The sequence below is a fragment of the Zootermopsis nevadensis genome, unplaced genomic scaffold, assembly GCF_977971745.1.
Source record: "Zootermopsis nevadensis isolate Lab colony 2312 unplaced genomic scaffold, Znev_1.0 Znev_ptg000003l, whole genome shotgun sequence".
Classification (NCBI taxonomy): domain Eukaryota; kingdom Metazoa; phylum Arthropoda; class Insecta; order Blattodea; family Termopsidae; genus Zootermopsis; species Zootermopsis nevadensis.
Window position 1 is genome coordinate 803,715 of NW_028259135.1, and position 21,758 is coordinate 825,472.

The 21,758-nt window shown below is 36.7% G+C and overlaps 1 protein-coding gene across 15 annotated transcripts in view; it reads left to right on the forward strand.

The window, feature by feature from the left end:
- Positions 1-21,758, forward strand: part of Ih (hyperpolarization activated cyclic nucleotide gated potassium channel Ih) — a 381,399-nt gene that overhangs the window by 324,518 nt on the left and 35,123 nt on the right. For 6 of the 15 annotated variants that reach the window (XM_087359920.1, XM_087359927.1, XM_087359990.1 and 3 more), the window contains 2 exons: positions 6,736-6,879; positions 16,290-16,367. The exons of 1 other annotated variant lie outside the window; for it this stretch is intronic. In XM_087359920.1, coding sequence (XP_087216046.1) covers positions 6,736-6,879; positions 16,290-16,367 — 222 coding nt within the window. The remainder of the gene's footprint in view (positions 1-6,735; positions 6,880-16,289; positions 16,368-21,758) is intronic. 8 more of the 15 variants (XM_087359947.1, XM_087359955.1, XM_087359961.1 and 5 more) reach the window with 3 other exon arrangements.

Sequence of the window (21,758 nt, forward strand, 5' to 3'; positions counted from 1 at the left end):
GGTTTCGTATGATATACTTAAACAGCGTTAACCAACTGATCTTTGTAATGGTAAAGAGTTGTGTTTTCTTTGCGGTACGGACTGAATTCTTAAATACGTAATATTTAGACGGGCTTAAGGCTTCAACGGGTTAATATGTGAGTTTCAGAGTGGTTCAAGGCTTAATACGAATGGGACAAGATTGTTAGTGATTTCATTAATATAAGCGTACTTAGTAGGGAGTATAGACACTTTAGGCTTTGTCACCCTTGTGTTAACCATTTGAAATCCGTATATTTTTGAAAACAAGTGTATCTGGTCGAATATGTTCAGTTAATTTTCTGATCTTCTTTGAACCGCTAGGCCGGACATTTGAGCTATTTTTGGTTAATTTACGTAAAACACGATATGGGGCTATATTATTTTGGACCCCTGCTGAGCAACTTTTAAAATTTCTTTGTACATAAGTCGACAACGGCTTGGAGAATTTTTATGGAATTTTATATGGTAGATTTTTACGAAAAAATTGATAAATAGTTATGTCACTTTTGGTTGACATCGGTTAATAATAACGGACATTATACGTGACGTCAGTACGCGTGAAGATTGTCATGTAAAATTCCGGTTATTGTTAACCGATTTCAACCAGAATTGGCATGGGTCGACAATTTTTCATGAAACTCGTCAGTATCATATTTAATAACAATTCGGCTTACCGCACCCGAGCCTAAAGCAGATCACATCAGTGCACTGCGTAGAGGTCGCGCGAGTAGTGGTGGCACCTAAACGCGCGATGTGTAAGCCGAGAGAGGGGAGTTCGGTATGGGAGGGGGTCGCACAGCCTCAGCTGCGGTGACGCACCGAACTGAACACAGCGAGAGCTACAAACCAACTGAAGGTGACACCCCTCGAGCGCGTGCGCCGGACGGGTCCATCTCGCACGACAAAAATCAGTCCTTTGCGCAGGTGACACCACTTCTCGCGCGACCTCTACCTTCATGATAACCAAAGTGTTGTGAAAAGGATGTATAGGTCTGTAGATATCTTCGTTAAAGAACTAACGTCTATAAGGAGACTACCTTGAGGCAGACATTTTGCGGACACCTGTACACATGATCTGCGTGCACTTTTGTACATAAATTTTTATGCTGCTTTTATAATATTTATAATATATTTCTATTGCACGACTGGCAGAATAATTAATTTATTCAGTCTTTTGTACATTATTAGTATTTTATATGATTCTTTTGGTTTATTGACTTGTTAGTGGCAGTTATTTCGAAGATTTATACAGTTAATATTTAACGTAGATTTGTAATTAACTTTTTATATAAGCATGTGCGTTTCTTTGTTACTCTTATCTTGAACTGTCCTGTCCACAGTTTCGTAGTTCCACAGAGGAAATTCTCGAATAACACTCGCCGAGTTAAGTAGAACAATGAAATAGTATTTCGCTCTAAAATACCGCGTAGATCACAAGAAAGTTTCTCATTTTCGTAATTATATTGCTTTGTTATACCTACAGTTTGCAAAAATAATAGCTCGTCTGCGCCAAATATCTTGGTAAATATCTCTACAAATTGTGAACAATTTCTAAGAATAGTTTATAATTATATAATGTATTAAACTATTATAAGTAGAATGGTACAGAACCTTGCTTTATACCTCAGTAATTGAAAAGCTGTTATATCGTATTTGTTGCGATTAAACTGGGAAATATTTTTCCATCATCTGCACAGCTTCGTACAGAATTTAATGGAAATCGATGTTTTGATTTATACGTTATTATAAATGTCATGGACAATATAATAGTAATTAATAAAATATTTTTTCTGCGACGAGTTACAGCCATCCGCGTAATCTAAATCCTAAGCACAACCCTTCATTGTCTTTCAATGACTGCTTATTGGCAACTGTTCTTTTATCCGGGGCACACATAATATAGGCCTATAGGAAGCTACGTAATAGAACCCCAGACAGAATTGTAAATGGGAGATATGATTAAATGATGCACCCTTAGGATTTGAGGTTTTCACGGCTGTGAGTGTGAAAATTACCGTCTTCTGGGTTTTCGTCCTGATGATGGAGGCAGCAAGGACCTCTGAAACACTAGTAAATTTCTACCAGACTACACAGCAAAAACCCAGAAGACAGCAATTTTCAGTTTTAAACAAGTTTATTTATTGCGTTGGCTTCGTGGAATTAACAGTGTGAACAACTTTAGTTACGAAAGGGTGGGGAATTTCATCTTCTAATAGCATCCAGGCCGTTTCTGAGGCCCAGAGAACCTTTTGTCCAATTGTTAGTGAGGGATGTTTTTCGAAAAAAATACAAAACAAAATTAAGATTTTCGCAAGCAGCGAATTTGAAAATATGCGTAGTCTTTCAGCTGAGTGCGTCAATGCTGTAAATAACATGTACATTTCTTTTGACATTTTCAGCAAAACTATTTTCTCATTCGACAAGATTCTCTCGATACGAAAATGCTTTCGAATTGATTATATTGCCTTCGCTTGTTTGTATTGTTTTATGTTCTTTGTGTTTATTTTATCTTGTGCTGACTATGTAATTGGCTGTCGTAACTGTTGAGTTAGCACTTTAAAATAAACAATTCAATTCAATTATTATTGTTAGTCTGTTTTGTTTCGAGAGAGATCTTTTTTACTTCGCGCGGATTATGACGACGTAAAATTATTTGCACAACCTCAAAACTGTCGTGTTCTAGGTTGTGATACCGTGAAGTCTTATAGGTAGTTAGTTGCCGACATTTCGAAGGGACATCTTTCCTTCATTTTCAGCGTCGACATGAATACGGTAATGTAGGAAGTCCGAAAATGTCAGGGACTTTAAGAAAATTGTCGTACGGGATACCAGGGGTGCCAGAGAGGAGATAGAAACCTATCCGAGCCTTCTTAATGAACCCTAGAAACAAAACTGTTTCCGTTGAACCCTGACGATATGGTACTACGTACGACATTACACGGTATCACAACCAAGAAAACCGCGTTCAGAAATCTCACCGCATTTAAAACCTCAAATTCATATAAACTCAAAGGTTTTCAGTCGCCAAGAATGTAATTAATTGTTCACGCATAGAAAAACCACACGATTTGTAAATATGTGAATTATTTGAGTAATAAATTTCATATTTTAGTGGTTCGTGAGTCAAAATGAAACTTGTCTGTAGGCCTGTGTACAAAATGTTCGTACCTACGCCATGTTGTTCCACATTTTACAAAATTTTATTATTTTTTAATATCTATCAGCAGTCGTAATTTCATGACATTATATTAAGTGGGGCTACTGTCGGTCCGCGAATTTTTTAAAGGGGAAACTCACATACACACACGAGCATAACATTGTCTCTTTTAAGTCATCTTTTTTTTAAAAATTCATCGTGGCTGCAATGAACCGCGTTGGCTTTAGTGAACTCGTTATAGACATATTGACTTGTGATTCTTACGCATGTTCAAATAGTTCATGTAACTTTGTGTGACCACAGTTCACATTTCTTGGGTGGAGGACGTGAGGAGACTTTAATGAAGGGCGTTGTACCAAGCATTGTTTTCTCTATTCGATAACCAGTGCCGTGCCACTGTCTTCAAAATACAACCATCTCATATCTGCGCTTAGTGATTTAGGAATTAAACATTATTTTATACCTTATTCCTGTTTTAAATATTGAATTCTTCCTCGCTCGAAATCTCAATTCAAATTTAATTTTATGTATATATAGACGTTTTGGAAATCCTCTTTGGACACACCGTGCGAACAACGTCATATCTGCCTTCACAGAAGAAAAGCCTATATTACAATTTATAGTCTTGAGTCATGTTTTATTTAACGTAAGACCGGGAGTGATTTGGAAATTTCCGTAATTGGGATGTGATAGTAAAGTCAGGTGATTACATGATGTCAATTAAAATTTTTTTTTTTTTTTTTTAAATCGATAGCTACACGAAACAAGAATACAATTTCATAATCAATGCTGTATATGACATAAAACCTGATGTATTAACCTTGTAACTGGATAATTTATATACCTACAGTGTCAATTAAAATCCATTTATTTATTTTTGTTTCGGAAATTCCTTTGTATAAATATCCAGCGGGATTCTTTTAAGAAATTGCTTAAGGTTTTGGAATTATCTATAGCATGAGAAGTTTATAGTCAGCTGGTCAATAAATTCCTCAGTTTTTACGGAAGCCAAAGTTTCATTACCGCTACTGGTAGGATGGAGTAGGATAGGATCTTTATCCGCGTAGATCCAGTCAACATCCCCATATTCCGTTTCTCAGAGGTCCATTTTTTATTATTATCATCAACCAATCTCCTAAGTCATCTCTTTTCATGATATGTGCATTTCTCAGTTTAACCCATCCTGCTACATTCCTCGCCAATATATATATCCCTAACTTCATCATCCTAATATTTTATGAAAAAGAGAATTGTATTATTCGTCTTCGTGTAATGTTATAAACGAGTAACAGAGGTCCATTGTGGGAATTAAGATTCAGTTAGTTTTATAATTATGTGAATTTATGTTAATAAATGTTATCAGAACCAAACAACGTTTGTGGAGTCTAATCTGCTTCTTGGTTCTTCACTAGGAGTTGAAAGAGTTGTGGAAATTTTTCATGATCTCAAGCACCGAATTGAAATAATCCCAAGGACATGTTAGAACGACTTTATAAATCAGTTTGCCTGTTAAATAGGCCCATGACATGAGAGATAACAAATAGAACGTTTATCGTTTACGCATTTTATAACTGGTATTCCAAGAACGTAGTTTTAACTGCCACGAACAAACAAGTTTTATGTTGTATTGAAAACCTTAGTCGTATTTGTATATTTTACGTAACATAAAATTCGACACGCCTGTTTTAAAAAAAATGTCAGTGCATTGCAGAAGTACATTTTCTGCCAGACGTGCCAACGGAGTATCGAACTTCTTTTGTTCAATGCTCATCCAAAATGGCCTCTCATTTTTGTAGCGACTGAATGTTAGGTTAGGTTTTGTCTTTTGTAATGTCACGTGGTCGTCGAGGTGTGTGTCAACGTTTCGGAGGAATATATCGATTTAAAATAGATACGATATGTTCCTCCGAAACGTCAGCCACGTCTTAGAAGACCGCAGTGGCCGGAATCTTTACCGCAATGAGTAATTGAAATGCTATATCATTTCATGGTTACAGAGAGACTTTAGTTACGTACAAATGAAAATTTATGAGTAATCAGAACACACACTGACTCTATCTTAAGGTCAGCATGTTTCTGGGTAATGTCGACTGCTTGTTTATATCAAGTTACACGGACCCCTAGTAATTAGATAATTATAAATGTGGCACTGCCGATTAAATACATCGAAAAATGTTTGTGTAACATCCTCAGATTCTTTTGCATTGTCATTAAATATGTACTCGTATGGTGAGTAATAATTTTCTGTCAGGTAAATAATGTAATATTTACTTTTCGTATATTGAAAAAAAAGTCTCGTGTAACGTGATAAGAACAAGGCCGACATAATCTTCCTCAAGGGTGGTATTGTTCAATTTTGGTTGGAGCATGGCCATGTTATTTTATTCTGCTGGGAATTTATTCTGCACGATATATTAAAATACATCGGTACGCAAGCTTCTTTAAAGAATACACATGAAATGGTTATGTCACTGAATATTCTTTACTTTTATAAACACTAACATTTTATAACTCCATATATATTTTATTCTTACACGTATGCCACTTTTCTACTTACTTTAAAGCTTGATAATTAATCTCTCCATTAAGCATGCTTACAGCTCGAGATAGTGGTCTTGCCTCTTTTTCTAATCTCAGTCAGTATAATAGTAACATGATCTGTTTATTTACTTTGTTTCAGTTATATTGTTTGTTTAAATCTTGTCCGTCTAATCACAATAAATTCTTATTAAATATTAAAATATTACAATAATTAACATTTAATATTAAAATATTACATTAATTAACATTTAAATATTTTAATATTAAATGTTAATTATTGTAATATTTTAATATTTAATAAGAATTTATTAATTAACATTTAAATACTTTAATATTAAATGTTAATTATTGTAATATTTTAATATTTAATAAGAATTTATTGTGATTAGACGGACAAGATTTAAACAATATATATTTATTATATCACAATATGACGCAACTTTACCATTTCAGTTATATTGTTTGTTTGTTTTTTTCCTGTATTTTTATATATAGTTCTTGTGTCATATTTCGGATTGTTTTCTGACGTTTCGGCACATCTCCATGGGATGTACTGTGGAACGTTCGTGAACAAATCCGAAAAACATTTCAGAAGAGTAATGTCGTCTGATCATTGTGTCTACAATCCCCGATTGTTTTAATCCTTGTATTCCATATCACCCTCATTTCTCCATTAAACAGTATAATTTATATTATTTATATTCATGTTTTTATTTCCGAAATTATGGTTTTTAAATATTTGTCGTGTTATAACCCTAACTGTTGCAACTAACCAGTTGTTTTACGTGTTTTAGGACAACCATCGCCTAGATATACGTTCTCAGATTCTTCTTAAATACAATTTGCAGACCTCATCCTCCATACGGACGTCACTGTTACAGCTGGACCACAGGCCAGATATAAAAAAACACATATTTTAAATTAAATCTAAACATGGCCCCATGCTTCTATACTCCCAAAATGGACAGTATCAGCCGTGTTATGTGGCTTAACCTCTGCATCACTGCGCACTTGAGTTGCAGGATTTCAGCGAGAGTTTCCAAATCCTGCACGCGGGCCGAGCTCTGAGGATCCTGCGCCTGGCCAAACTTCTCAGCCTCGTCCGATTACTACGTCTCTCCCGCCTTGTCCGCTATGTCAGCCAATGGGAGGAAGTCTACGTAAGATTGAACAAATATATCTCAGAGCACATTCTGACACTTGCACTATATTAGTGTTTGGTTAATATTTTAGTATAAGGATCCAGAGGTCCTCAGCCATGACGCCTCCGCGTGTCATTTGTCTCTGGATTCATTATCTTGTTTTTGGTGACATGAATGCATGTATATTCAGAAATATACTAGAATTTACGTAATAAATTCAATAGTCACACGAAATCCAGGCAAAGTTCCTGAGTCTCAGTCATACGATGTCTCTTTTGGAATGCACAGAATAGTTTTTGGGCAGTCACATAGCATCTACGCTCCACCTAACCTAACCTAACCTAACCTAACGTAACCTAACTTAACCTATCCTAACCTAACCTAACTTAACCTATCCTAACCTAACTTAACCTAACCTAACCTAACCTATCCTAACCTAACCTAACTTAACCTATCCTAACCTAACTTAACCTAACCTAACCTATCCTAACTTAACCTAACCTATCCTAACCTAACTTAACTTAACCTAACCTATCCTAACCTAACTTAACTTAACCTAACCTATCCTAACCTAACTTAACTTAACCTAACCTATCCTAACCTAACTTAACTTAACCTAACTTAACTTAACCTAACCTATCCTAACCTAACTTAACTTAACCTAACATAACCTAACCTATCCTAACTTAACTTAACTTAACTTAACTTAACTTAACTTAACCTAACTTAACTTAACTTAACTTAACTTAACCTAACCTATCCTAACCTAACTTAACTTAACCTAACCTAACCTAACATAACCTAACCTAACCTAATGTGAACTACTCCTGTGACTTGTATACATTTAACCTTGGCTCTGTAAAGTGTTTCGCCTAATCAAAGCAACAACACGCCCCATGACTGAGGATCCCTGGGTGGATGTATTTATGATATGTCATTTGCATAAGAATGCTTTCTGGTTGGTTAAAGAAAATGTTCCACGTGATATATAAACAAAGTATATGATTCGGGAGGGAATTTCTACTGTGGGTCCGCAGGCCAGATGGCATGAATCTTGGTTATCCTGACTGCTTTTTAAGATTCGTTACAATTGTTATGTTTTGTTGACAGTCCGAATACCATTTGTATTTTGTGTGTTTGTTCGTGGTTAGGGAGAATTTTAAAATGTCAATGATACATGTAAGTTGTTTTGAATAATCTAAGTTTAAAAGTAAATATTTCAAAAGATTAAGTTATGTAACACGTGAAGAATTAGTTTTTCGCCGTAATTAGTAGATACGATTAACAGTCTCCGGCCTTAAGCATTATAAAAAATGTTTTTAGGGATATTTCACAGCTTTACAGCATCACTTCGAAATACACATTACTTTTTCGTGTATTTTTGTTGTTTTTAGTCGAAGTGAGACATTTTCTGCGCGTTGAGTTGACTTTACAGAAATGCTCATTTTAATAAGTGGCATCGGAAGTAACTTACTGCAGTCGTTGAAAATGATTATTTAAGGTTACGACACCTGTGTCAGTCGACACGTGATTGTATATCTGAATGAAAATCTTCTCGGTTGATGGTTCGTAGAAATGGCCCCTTCGGTCGCCGGGCCTCACTCCCCTAGATTGCCACGAAATGTATAGTTTGTAGGCGCAAAGTAAACAATATAGGAAGATGGCTGTCTTCTGGATTTCAGCGCCGTGTAGTCTGGAAGAAGTTTACCAAATATTCAGAGGGCGTTGAGTATAGGAATTGCATCATCGAATATCGATCCTACAAGACGTATGTTTCTTGAACTTAAAATATTTGTAACTCCGTAAACTTTTTTGGAATCTGACACAAGTTCATGTGACATTTGTGACTGTCAATGACCTTAAGAATTAGATCCTGAAATACTGAAATAATGTCAATGTACACTCTGTATAGAAAGACTTGCATTCGAATTGGCTTGTCCTCGTCTTATACCGAAGTCACGTGATGGATTTGCAATGTCATTTTTGAGTAATTGAAGTACATAGCTTTGGACAGGTGCTTTTAATTGATTTCACGATATTCTTTTTTAAAATTATGGTCTGTGTGATGAGTAGGTTAGAAGTCACAATTTTTTCGACGTCGAAGCCTTCAGAGAGTCATCGGTTAGCATTGCAATGATCTTACACGTCAGTACACGTACTTTTAAATTTTATTGTAGAAAATATTTGTCAGGACTCCGGAATCAATCTTTATTGGACGGTAATGGAAGACAATAATTAAACTGCACGTCTCTTCTAATTAGATGCTTCGAGAATCGAAAGGTGCATCTTTTATTAAAGTGTTCTATTTAGAACGCAAAATAACAACGTGGTCACATTGACAATTTTTAATATAACTGATGAACCAATGAAACGTGATATATAAACAGTTTAATGAAGTTAGAAGACTACGTGTTTTACAACCACTTTTTCATACAGTGGTGTGGTAATTCGAGAGATAATTTCGAATAAAATATAATTTCGAAATTAGATCTGTTTTCAACCGTGTCGGTTTCAAATTACGCGCATCAAAAAACAAGATTATTAATAAAAGTAATTTATCGCTGTATTTTGTGAGATGCGTCTTAACTATTCATCTCCCTTTTCAATACACGAACTTGACATTTCGAAACATTTCGTTGTGTTCTCATGTAAGCAATTTGTCTCTCTTAGTCTAGTCTAATCTTTTGGGTCGTGTATTTCATTAGACTTCATGAAATTAATCAAGCTGGATGAAGTTCGGATATCGCGGCGGCCAACAACACTAACTTTTCACCAAAAATGAGGATTGAATTTACCTACTGTTGAACACAAAAGGGTTTATTCCCGTAAACTTTCATACCCTTGTAATATAATAAAATGTAATAATTAACATTGAACCGTCGAAATGTACAGTATCGAAACTACATAATATGAACAAACAACAGTTTAAAGTCTAATTAGAATCGATAACTAATTATAATGACAACAACAATAGTATTTCAGGTGTATTTTGAGCACGCTAACATTCCAAATGTGTTATTCACGCTACATCACAGGGGTTAATGTTGCATTAATTTCATCCAAGGTAGAGGTCGCGCGAGAAGAAGTTCTCGCGCTTGCGCAAAGGACTGATTTTTGTCGTATGAGATGGACCAGTCCTAAGCACGCGCTCGAGGGGTGTCAGCTTCAGTTGGTTTGTAGCTCTCGCTGTGTTTAGTTCGGTGCGTCACCGCAGCTGAGGCTGTGCAACCCCCCACTACTAATGAACTCCCCTCTCTCGGCTTACACATCGCGCGTTTAGGTGCCACCACTACTCGCGCGACCTCTACGCAGTGCACTGATGTGATCTGCTTTAGGCTCGGGTGCGGTAAGCCGAATTGTTATTAAATATGATACTGACGAGTTTCATGAAAAATTGTAGACCCATGCCAATTTTGGTTGAAATCGGTTAACAATAACCGGCATTTTACATGGCAATCTTCACGCGTACTGACGTCACGTATAATGTCCGTTATTGAAATTCTTAGTTCTCCCCAAAACGTATTTATATATTAATGTTATTAACCCTTTGAAGACGAAGATCGTCTGAATATTATTTATGAATCCAGACCGTACCGCGAAGAAAACACTACACCTCACCATTACGAAAATCAGCTGGTTAACCCTCTGAAGCCGAAGCTCGTCTTCATAATATTTACGAATCCAGACCGTACCGCGAAGAAAACACTTCACTTAACCATTAGAAGTCGAATCAGGCGGTACCACATAAGATTTAACAAAAGAACATCCCGGTCAAAGCCTTAATAACCATGGGCTGAGGAAGGCAAATATGTGACCCTTTCTAGGGTACACGTAGAGATGAAAAAGCTTTCCTTCTTGTACGCAGTTGGCGTTAAGATGCAAAGTAGTGACAGGATTACAATGGACATTGCCCAAAGAATTTCGTCATCATCGGCTCCTTTGTTAACAAAGTTTCATAGATGTCACTCACAACACAAAGCTCTAACGCATGGCCGATCTTCTGACTCGGGTGGGTGTGCCAATGTTCTTGCAAGTAATGGACCTCCATAACTTTCGTGCGACAGACTATTATAATCTGTTCTTCACCGCCACGGATTGGGTCTATTAATCTGCTTCGGTTTCATTTCTTAATAATTTATCCGTTCTTTTCAGATGTATTTCTAAATCCCGGTTTCTTTTTTAATGTAATAAATGTGTTTTACGTCTTCAAAATTCAATTCTTTGAATAAAATCAATCCATGTAAGATTTGAGGTTTTCACAGCCTTGAGTATGAAGATTTCTGTCTTCTGGGTTGTTGCGCTGTGTAGTCTGGTCGATGTTAACCAACGTTTCAGAGGTCATACTGCCTCCATCATCAGGGCGATTAGTATGAAGATTTCTGTCTTCTGGGTTGTTGCGCTGTGTAGTCTGGTCGATGTTTACCAACGTTTCAGAGGTCATACTGCCTCCATCATCAGGGCGATGAGTATGAAGATTTCTGTCTTCTGGGTTATTGCGCTGTGTAGTCTGGTCGATGTTAACCAACGTTTCGGAGGTCATACTGCCTCCATCATCAGGGCGATGAGTATGAAGATTTCTGTCTTCTGGGTTGAATATTCATCGCCCTGATCCTGTCTTTTCTATCAAGTATCAATCGCATAATTCCATCAAAATGTTTCAGAAACTTTAATTAACAGATAACTTTTACCAAACGACAGCCATCGTAAGACTGGCGGCCATGAAAACCTGAAATCCTACGTAATTTGTTCACTTTCTTACGAAACTAACAAACATTTCACCCCGACTTCGAATAGATACATTTTCAAAGATATCTTATAAGAAGATTATAAAATATAAATTCTTCATAAAAAAATGTTTTTATTATCGATATCGGCTTCAACTTCCTTGGTCCAGTGGTCGTTTACCGTCTGATGTTATCATTTTAGGGTCTTTCAAAAGATTAGAGATTATTTTGTTTTCGACGAAGAATCTTACATTTAATTCTGTAATATTCTACGAATTCCATGATTGATTGTGAACGTACAGTTCATTTCTGCTGTATTGAATCTCCTTTTATCTCATCTGCATATAAATTTTCACTGCTGTGAGTTAACAGTTATTTACCATGATTCTATTCTTTTACGTTTCTGAACCAAATTTGGTTTGAAAAACTTGTGTTGTTGTTGTTCTGTTTACCTAATCATCTCAGTATTATCCCCCTGCGCAGATCTGTGCCCCAAATGGTCTAATTTCATGAAAACAGCGAAAAATATACCCATTAACTCCACATGTTCGTCGCGATCTCAACTTATCAGAATATATAATTTGTAAATATTGTATTGTAACGTGTATTTATTGTAGTAACATTTACGATATGCATACATAAAAAAAATTATAAATAAATTTTGTACTAATGTTTTAGTAAGTGACCAAGATATATTCTAATTCAACAATTCAAATCTCATTTCTGGTTTCTCGTTGCCCCGACTGGTACTCGAACCACGAACATTCCGAATATAAATAACATAGATACGATATTTTTGCATGAAAACGCCGCGATTCCGGAATATTTTGTACGTATTTTTGTATTTTAAGCTCGTGCTTTCGTAAGGTAACTTGGAGCTTCTGAAAGTCAGTCGGACATTTCGTATGCAGCACAGGAGGGAATGGTTTTCTACACGAACGACCCGTTGCCGTGGTAACGCTTTATTGGGGCTTATGGACTTGAGTTTTCAGGTTAATAGAGCTTCAGTATTCTCTGCGAGAGTCGGGAACATGATCAGTGTTCGGGGATCACGAAGCAATGTGCCTTAAGCTCTGTTAACGAAAGCGAGAAAGTGTTGGGACAGAATGAGGAATCTTGTAAGGAAGCTTTGATACTTTAATTAACATCGCCTCCTCCTCCTCCTCCACATTCATCTTCTTCTCCTGCTGAACTCCTAATTCCTCTATTTCGTCTTCGTATTCTCTCTCCTCCTGACTTTCAGAATCGAGTTCTGTTCTTCTCGAAACGTAAAAGCTTAATGTTCTGGCAGAAGGCTGTGAGATTTCTTACACCATCATATTTCACTTTTTATATAACCTTCGCGGTCTAGTGTGCCCGTCCATGTCTGTCTGTAGTCGCGGTTTTCCTACAAATTATGCAACCCTCATGTTATTAAAATTCTACCATCAGAGGTCATATCATCCAGGCCTCAGGGAGATTGAGACCACACCCGAGGGGCTCCACCACCCACGGGGCTAGATTACGTCAGGGGACAACCCCAGAGATTTTTCCCACGCCAAATTCCGACCGAGAACTTTTTATTAACTTTTTGTGTTTTAACATCCAGACTCTTCCCGAGTATTCTTACTTCTTTGGGGCCTAGCCCCCGGCGATTTTTGCTCCAGGGACTTTGCCCCAGTAGTAACCTCTCTCCTGCCTTGGCCAGCATTGTCCTTGCTTCCACGATTCTTGTTGTAACATTAGTACAAGAGTGATCTAAACCAGTGGTATTCAACCTTTCTTGTTCGCGTACCCCCCAGATATAATTTCTCTTCAACTTTGTACCCCCAAATTTGTTGGTGTATAATTCAAGTTATACATAGTATATAATCTACATCTAAAATAAATTAAATAAATTACATTACCGATTATTCAGTGTTTATCATAAAATAATATTATTTTTTTAAATTTTACGTACCCCCCAAGATGTCTTCGCGTACCCCCGGGGGTACGCGTAGCCCAGGTTGAATATCACTGATCTAAAGCATTCTGACCACATTTTTTTCTCAACAGTTGCCTTGGTGGAAAAATTATCCGTGTGATGTGGCGTGTAGAAAACACCTCAGAATACAATCCAACGTCGCTAATTGTCTCTCACCAATAACACAATGACGACCGTTTAAACAACATTAGTGTGTCTCTGCCTTGTCATTTTGTGAGATATTTTAAGAAAAATATTTCATTCAACACCGTCGTCTAAGAAAATTTAAATTCGTTGTTCATTAACCGACTAAGAGCCAGTTCTTGTAGGATTTGAGGTTTTCACGGCGGTGAGTCTGAAGATGGCGGTCTTCTAAATGAAATAAAAATTTATAATCTATATTTTGTACTGATTTTAGTTATTTTAGTTTTTTTATTTGGTTTTGTATGTGGTATATTTTATTTTATATTTTTGTAGTTCCATAAATATTAAGTAAACTGAAAATTTTTAAAATAAGTATAAATATTTTTTACTGTTTTTTTTGTAAACATTCGAAAACCTTTTTTTTAAAAGTCTTTTTTTGTATAAACCCATGAGAGATAGCCAGGTTCAGTCGTGAGATTTAAAAAACTATAACCTCCTTAATGTGAATTATGAGCAAATTACTACTCTCTTGACGTTTGGTTTGTTCTAGTCGAAACACCTGAAATAGTTTGCTGTTTCTTTCCTTAATTTCTCTCTGACTTTCTACATTTCTTTCTTTAAGTTCGGGCTCTAATTTATAACACAAGATCCGTGCGTGATTTGAAAATTCAAATACAGACGTAAAGGAAATCTAACCTGCTTATCCGCTCACGCACAGACACACAATTCTACATTCTAAAAAGAAATCTCGGTTTCCTAAATTTAATGTTTCCTTACTCTCTCTTGTCGAGTTTCGCATTTATAAATATATTACACTAGAAATCGTGTTCCAGCTTTGACAAATCGTAAACATTTTAATAATCTTTTTGGAGGTCCGATATGTTGAAGTACGTTGCGATGCGTTGAACGGTATTCAAACCTTTGATCTCAGCCTAAGATTCCATATCTCGAATCGTAGGGCCACAATGATTGGCTCTAGATCTTATGTTTCGGTTTTAAACTCGAGAGTGTTCTTGCCTTTTTTCCTTATTTTAATCTTATGGTACCACAAAGTCCGTTTGTCTTTCTCTCTAATAAGTCTGGAAAAAATTCACAGACTTTTGTCGAACTTTGTATATAAAAAAAATCTCATCACTAGGGACCAACCGATCTCTGCAATGTTTAGTTTCCTTCCATCAGTATTACCAATATGGCGGCCGTTGGAACTTCTGGGGTTGGAGCGACTCTAGCGTCACTTAATATAAACTTCGAAAAATAAACAAGATGGCTGTAGGTTGTTTTTGTAGAATGTAAAACAGCATTGCGGGCTCACGAAATATATGTTTAATTTTCCGTTTTATGGTAAGCAATGAACCATTGGAACTAGGAACATGAAATTGCTCATGAATATGAATCATAAACATGCCTTTGAATACTTTACGAACCGCTTCATTTTGCTGACAGTTGCAAAGATCTGGACGATGTGAGACTTTGAGGTTATGTAAGTGACGTTTAACGTAGTGGAAACACGTAATAGCGGAAAACATGCAGAAAAACGTCCTCTTGTAATTTACATTATCAGACACTCTCGACGTATAAGCCTATAGACCTATTGAACCATTTGAATTTGATTCGCTATAAAAATAGTTTAAGCTACGTGTATGAAAAGATTAAATAGAATTTAAATATTTCGTGGTATATAGGTGATTTCCAAACGATTATGTTCCGTGTGCTGAAGGGACGTGCTGCCTCACTTTACTTTGGTGGGGTGAAATCGACATTCTACGCTAGTGCCATGGCGCGTGGCCTACATATCATCCTGACCTCACTAACTTAGTGAACGTTTCTTTAGAAATTAGACAAACTGTGAAATCGTCACATGCGTCTGTTAATCAGGGCACGTGAAAAGGAATTAATTTTGGATTTAAAAATTGGCTAGATGCCCGGTTTAAATAAATGGCTTTACACTCAAACTTTTAAGATTTTAAGGTAATATATTAACTTATCTTAGTAACTACAGCCTTGACTAGGAGACGTTAAAGTAAAACATGTCGTCAGTATAAAAGTTGGGCGTTTGAGCTTCATGATTCGGCCACCTTTAGTTCAAAAGAATGTACCCGTTACAAGTTGATTACATTATTGCTGAAATCACTTTTGTGATCAAGCATTACGTCATGAAATCGTGGAGGTAAAGTTTTCTGAATTTCTTATATACAAGATACACCGGCTTTTATTACAGGAGAAGTTATTAATATTAGCTGGATACGATTCTAGCAGCTTATGCAAAATATTTACCCGCCAATAAATATGGTCGAAGCGAGATATACGAGTCTCATCTCCGCCTGATTCTGAAATTTTTCAGAAGTTTGGTTATGTTTATTTCAACGTCTCCTTACGCCTACTAGATGGTGCGGTGTTGAGACATGGCGGTAGCAATGCAGTAATATGTGGATTATAACACTAACGCCATCTATTATCAGTTCCTGGTAACTTGTATGATTAAAATATTTGTGAGATATATCGTGTCTTGTTCCCGCTCTTAGCAGCTGAGAAATGATTTGCCTGCAACTGGCCACAATTTAAGTTAAAAAGACAAAATGATGCAGGTCCTTTATGAAGGTTTCTGTTCTTCACTGTAGATGGCACCACTACATCAGGCTGGGAAAGCAGTGGACTACAGTACCTGTAATTCGCTAAACCCGGAAAGAAGCCGTAAGGTGCTAATTACTGCCGTGGCCGTGTGTCTCTGTCTCTGTGTCTCTGTTTATTCTTAGTCTGGGAATCCAATTGGTGGATTACGCATCGTTCGCCCCGCCTCGCCCTGCACCTAACCCCTGTTGTGTGCGCTTTAAGACGTTGTTGCAACACAGTACACTAACTTTAAAAGAGTATTTTTTCGTGGAGTGATAATCTTAGAATAAAAACAGTAATTTCATTTGGTTTATTGTCTGTGAACTATTCTTCTGCATTTATTTTATATTTTTCTAATCTTCGTAATTCACCACCTCTCCCTATACGTTCGTCTGTTATTTCACACGAATTAAAAGTCTTGGGATTCACGCGTTGGGGGATCCCCAGTTGGAGAATAAGAATAATAAATCTTGTCACCGCAATAATACAGATAAGAATGTTGAAAATGTTCCTTTATGGGACAGATACAGTTTTATCATTTTGTATACAGCAAAAAAAAAAAGAGATAAATGTAAGAAATATTATTTCCTTCGCTGTTGGATAGGGAGGGATATTTATGTCCATGTGAAGGGGAGGAGGGAATTTATGAGATTTACTGTAAACATTTCCCTTAGTTGTTGATAAGAAGGGAGCAGAATTATTTCATCAAAAAGTCGTGCTTGTTTGCTGAGGGGAAACAAAGTTATCTTTGTTTGTAAGACGTTTTGAATCAGATTTCTCTACTAACCACTGAGGTAGTAATTTACAGAATTCGTTACGGTCCATCTTAGTTACAAACAAGGGTAGAAGGAAGACACATCTCGGCTCTGCATAAATGTAACTTTTGAATAAAAATTTCCTTGGATATTATCCATCGTCTAGTAAAATATAAAATATAAAACGTAAAACGACGTTTCGGAGATGGGACTCTATCTCCCATAGAGTCCCATCTCCGAAACGTCGTTTTACGTTTTATATTTTATATTTTACTAGACGATGGATAATATCCAAGGAAATTTTTATTCAATTGACTCTTCACCATCGTCAAGAAATTTTAGATTTGATGTAATTTAATGAGTTTGTTAAGAATCTTGCTAAAACTTAAGCATTTCGAGACACTGTAACTGTAATGACCGCTTTCTGTAGAAGCTTCTGCTATCTTAACTAACTTCGATAGTAAAACCCAAAATAACGTTATTCCACGGAACAGAGTCCTAATTGAGAAGCTAACCGTGTTCTAGCTGGTCCAGACATTTCCTGCGTTTAATAAAACCCGTGTGAGAGTTAACATTCTTCACAAGAGGCCGTCCCTGGTTCTTATCTTGAACCAGGTTAATCAACTTTTCTCTCGCCCTTAATATTTTTTTAAGATCCACTTTAATATTATCTTCTTATATATTATGCTTTGGTCTTCCGAATATTCTCTCCCATTCAGGTCCTCCGACGTAAATGTTGCTGCCATGCATGCTACATGCCCAACCATCTTATTGCGTCCGATTTTATTTAAGAATTCAAATTATGAAGCTCCTCTCTATGTCTCCTATCGATTATTTCTTTCAGACGCAAATTTTGTTGTCCTCGACGCCTGTTCCAAAAGGAATTTTAATGTATTCTCCCTTTAACATGGGAAACCAATGTAGGATTTGAGGTTTTCACGGCGGTGTTGTACGAAGATGGCTGTCTTCTGGGTGTCGCGCCGTGTAGTGTGGTAGAAGTTTACCGACGTTTCAGAGGTCCTTGCTGCCTCCATCATTGCCCTGATGAAATTCTTACTCGCACGTGCATTTTAATATTATCATGCCATGTCTAGGCCTCTCAAATGGTTTCTTTCCTTCTGAAAGTCCCTGGACAGTAACAGAAAAATATAAACAATAATTCGATCACTTACTTTAGTTTTTGATAGTAACAGGTGTTTGTCAACTTTGTGTCTACAAAATACATCAGTTTTCATTAAAAGATGTCGCTTAGAAGGACTGAGATATAATCAATCTTCGACTTAATATAAAATTGTTACGTGCAGTTAGGATTTTAGGTTAGGGGTTTATGAACTTAACATTACCCTTTTAAACATTCTGAATTATATGAAAAATTTGCTTTTTTATATAACTTACGTACAAATATATTAATGGAATAAATATTTATATCGTTTGCCTGAATTTGATGTACCTAAGAAGCTAGGCGGGCTAATTAAAATGCGTTTGAATGAAACCTCTAGCAAAATTCGTGTTGGTAAACATTTTTCAGTTTTGCAATAAAATATGCCTTCAAAAAAGTCCAAGAAAATCAGGTAGATTTGGAATTGAATGGGGCACATCAGCTTTTGGTCTGTGCTGATGATATTAATGTGTTGGGCGATAATACAAACACTATAAAAGGAAACAAAGAAACACTTAAGGGCTAGTAGGGACGTTGGTCTAGAAATAAATGCAGAAAAGTCAAAGTATATGACAATGTCTCGGTATCAGAATTCAGGGCAGATCCATAATATAAGGGTAGCTAATGAATCGATAGAAAATGTGACAAAATCCAAGTATTTGGGGACGACATTAACAAGTCAGAATAGCATTCATGACGAAATCAAGGGAAGATTAAATTCAGGGAATGTTTGCTATCGTCCAAACAAAATCTTTTGTCCTCTCGTCTTGTAAGGTTAAAATGTACAAAAATGGTAATTTTGCCAGTTGTGCTGTATGGGTTCGAATCCTGGTCTCTCACTTTGAGGGAGGATCATAGATCGAGGGTCTTTGATAACTGAGTGTTGAGGGGGATATTTGGACCTAAAAGGGGGGAAGACGGATGATGGGGAAAATTTCGTAATGATGAGCTCCAAGGCCCGTAATCCTCACCTGATATTAGGGTGATTAAATCGGGGAGGATGAGGTGGGCAGGACATGTGGCACGTATGGAGGTTGGGAGGGATGTTTGCAAGGTATTGGTTGGCAGGCCTGAAGGGAGAAGACAGGTGGGAAGACCTAGGCGTAGGTGGGAGGATGACGTTAAGATGGACCTTAGGGAGATAGGAGTCGATGGAGCGAACTGGATGCAGCTGGCTCAGGGTAAAGTATGGTTACGGGATTTTGTGAACACGGTGATGAACTTTCGGGTTCCATAAAGAAAGTGGCTATTCTTTGACAAGATGAGTATATCCTGTACCGTAGAGTGAATGAGTGAAACAGTTATACCAAAAACATAATTAAACGTAAGTTTGGAAACTCTTTTAATTCTTATATATATATTTTTTTATCCGAAACGAAATTCTACATACCAAATTCCCTGCGCCGTAAGAAGCTATTAGACCTGGCTTTACATTTCTATTGTTTACTATATCCTGTTACCCGAAGACCAGTGATACACTGTTGCAGAAATCGGCCGTGCAGTGAGCATGGCGCCACTTGTTGGAAATGATTTAAAGCGCACAACCTGTCCGTTTTCCCCCCTCAAATTCCTCTCGTTACTCCTCTGATTGGTCAGAATTAGAAATCGTAGGTTTCAAGTGCGTTCTGTCCAGCAGAATTATTTTCACTCCTCGAAGCAAGGCTACCATTATGAAGACCCTTTTCTGTCCAGGCAAATATGACGAGCGGTTAGGAACGAAGTTTCCAAGACATGTCTAGAAGTTATTCAGTCTAATCTTTTATACGGATAATAGAACGACGATTTACTATTCATAAATAATGTTTAGACAGTCTCAGTATGATTTTCCGTATCAGAGATACAAAATAATCACGCGTTAACACGTTTAAAATTAAAAGATTACTTGTAAGGCATTCCGATTTACTGTTCAATATTTTTAAAGGTGCTTCAGTGGATAATTATTTTTAGTGTTGTACTCATCGTCAAATATTAATGTGGCCTTAGTGTTTCAAGACTTTCTTGAAACTTAATAATCACGGAGGTTTACAAAATTTACTACGTTTCACTGCGCCCAGATAAATACTAAGTAGATAAACAAATTTCTTAGTTGTTTAAAAATATTCTTGTAATCAGCTGGTATGCAGATCACATTTTCTGAAATAAACAACGCAAGAGACAGGTTGTGACAGAAATTCGAATGACTGGATAGTTTTGATCTGTTTTCGAGGATACTTAAGTTAAAACTAGATGAAAAACTGAATATAATATTAAAAACGGTTCTTACGAAAATTATACTGTTTGAAGAAAACCCTTGTATTCAATTACCGTAACGTTACTAAGATATAAGCGTCTTATTACTGCATTTCCACTGTTCTTCAGTTGTGCAGTGTTCGTAACAATTCTCCTGAAACTGTGCCTTCATTCGGTGTTTTAAAATAACTAAAAACGTATACAAGTGATGTTCATAATGGTAGACCAGAAGTAACGAAGTGTCATTTAAAACGCAACCAAAGAGAAAACAGTCTGTACAGAAATGGAATAAGGAATAAATCGATCCCCGTGTAATTGACACTCGCAAGATCGACAGTGAAACTCGAATGTGACAATCGACTCAAGGCCGCCATCTTGTTATGGCGCTGATGTCTCGGACGTCCATAACCTCTGTAGGTGTGAATCTTGATATATTCACGACCAGAACGTGTGTTCATTAGCGAATATAATTGTCTGTCGATGTTCGTGAAGCATTTATAGTATTAATCCTAGCAATGAAGTAGTTAATAAGACAATAACACTGCCTGCCTGACGTCACCAAAGCTAACAAATAGGTTAGGTTGCGTTTTAAAAGGAACACGTTCTTACCGGTGAATTCTCTGGCGAATCAGCTGTTGGACAGAGTACACTCGTATCTGGTTGCACCACCACTAGATAGATTTAGTCCCTTAAACCATGTAAGAAGGGCAATGTCATTCATGAATTTTACGTCCCGTTGTTACTCTAAGTTAATGGCATGTTTTTTCAGGATTTGTGAGATGGTTACTTTCAGAGACATTGCTCTGCCGTTGGTGATATCATTGTTATGTGATACTGACTGCCATGTTGTGTAAACTGTCATTTCCCATTAGAGTAGTTGACACACGAGACGTCAGGGGATGTTTGCATCGGTGTTGTTGTTGTTAGAACATAGAATATGACGTCATTGTACTCGTCAGCAATATTTCGTAGCCACATCACGGGACTTCTGCTGTGCATACACACTGAAATGGGGTATCTTCAAAATCAGTTGTTCTTACGAATTGTTTGTTGTTGGTTACACATGTTAAAACCAGCCTTCGAGTCGTGAAACTGACATAATCTCTCTTACAGCAACGACTATTTGCACTTATGTGGATCGGAAAAAAGTTCAATAAATTTCGCTTACGAGAAGATTTTTTTTGCAACAGGAATACGAGATGTCTTCTCGAAAGAATCCCCTTGTTCTTAAGAAGAATTATTTTGGTTCTGCAAATGCTCATTTCGTAATATCTGACAACTGCCAACCCACAAAAACTTTATGTATGAAAAACATTTTAGGGCGTTGTGCTCGA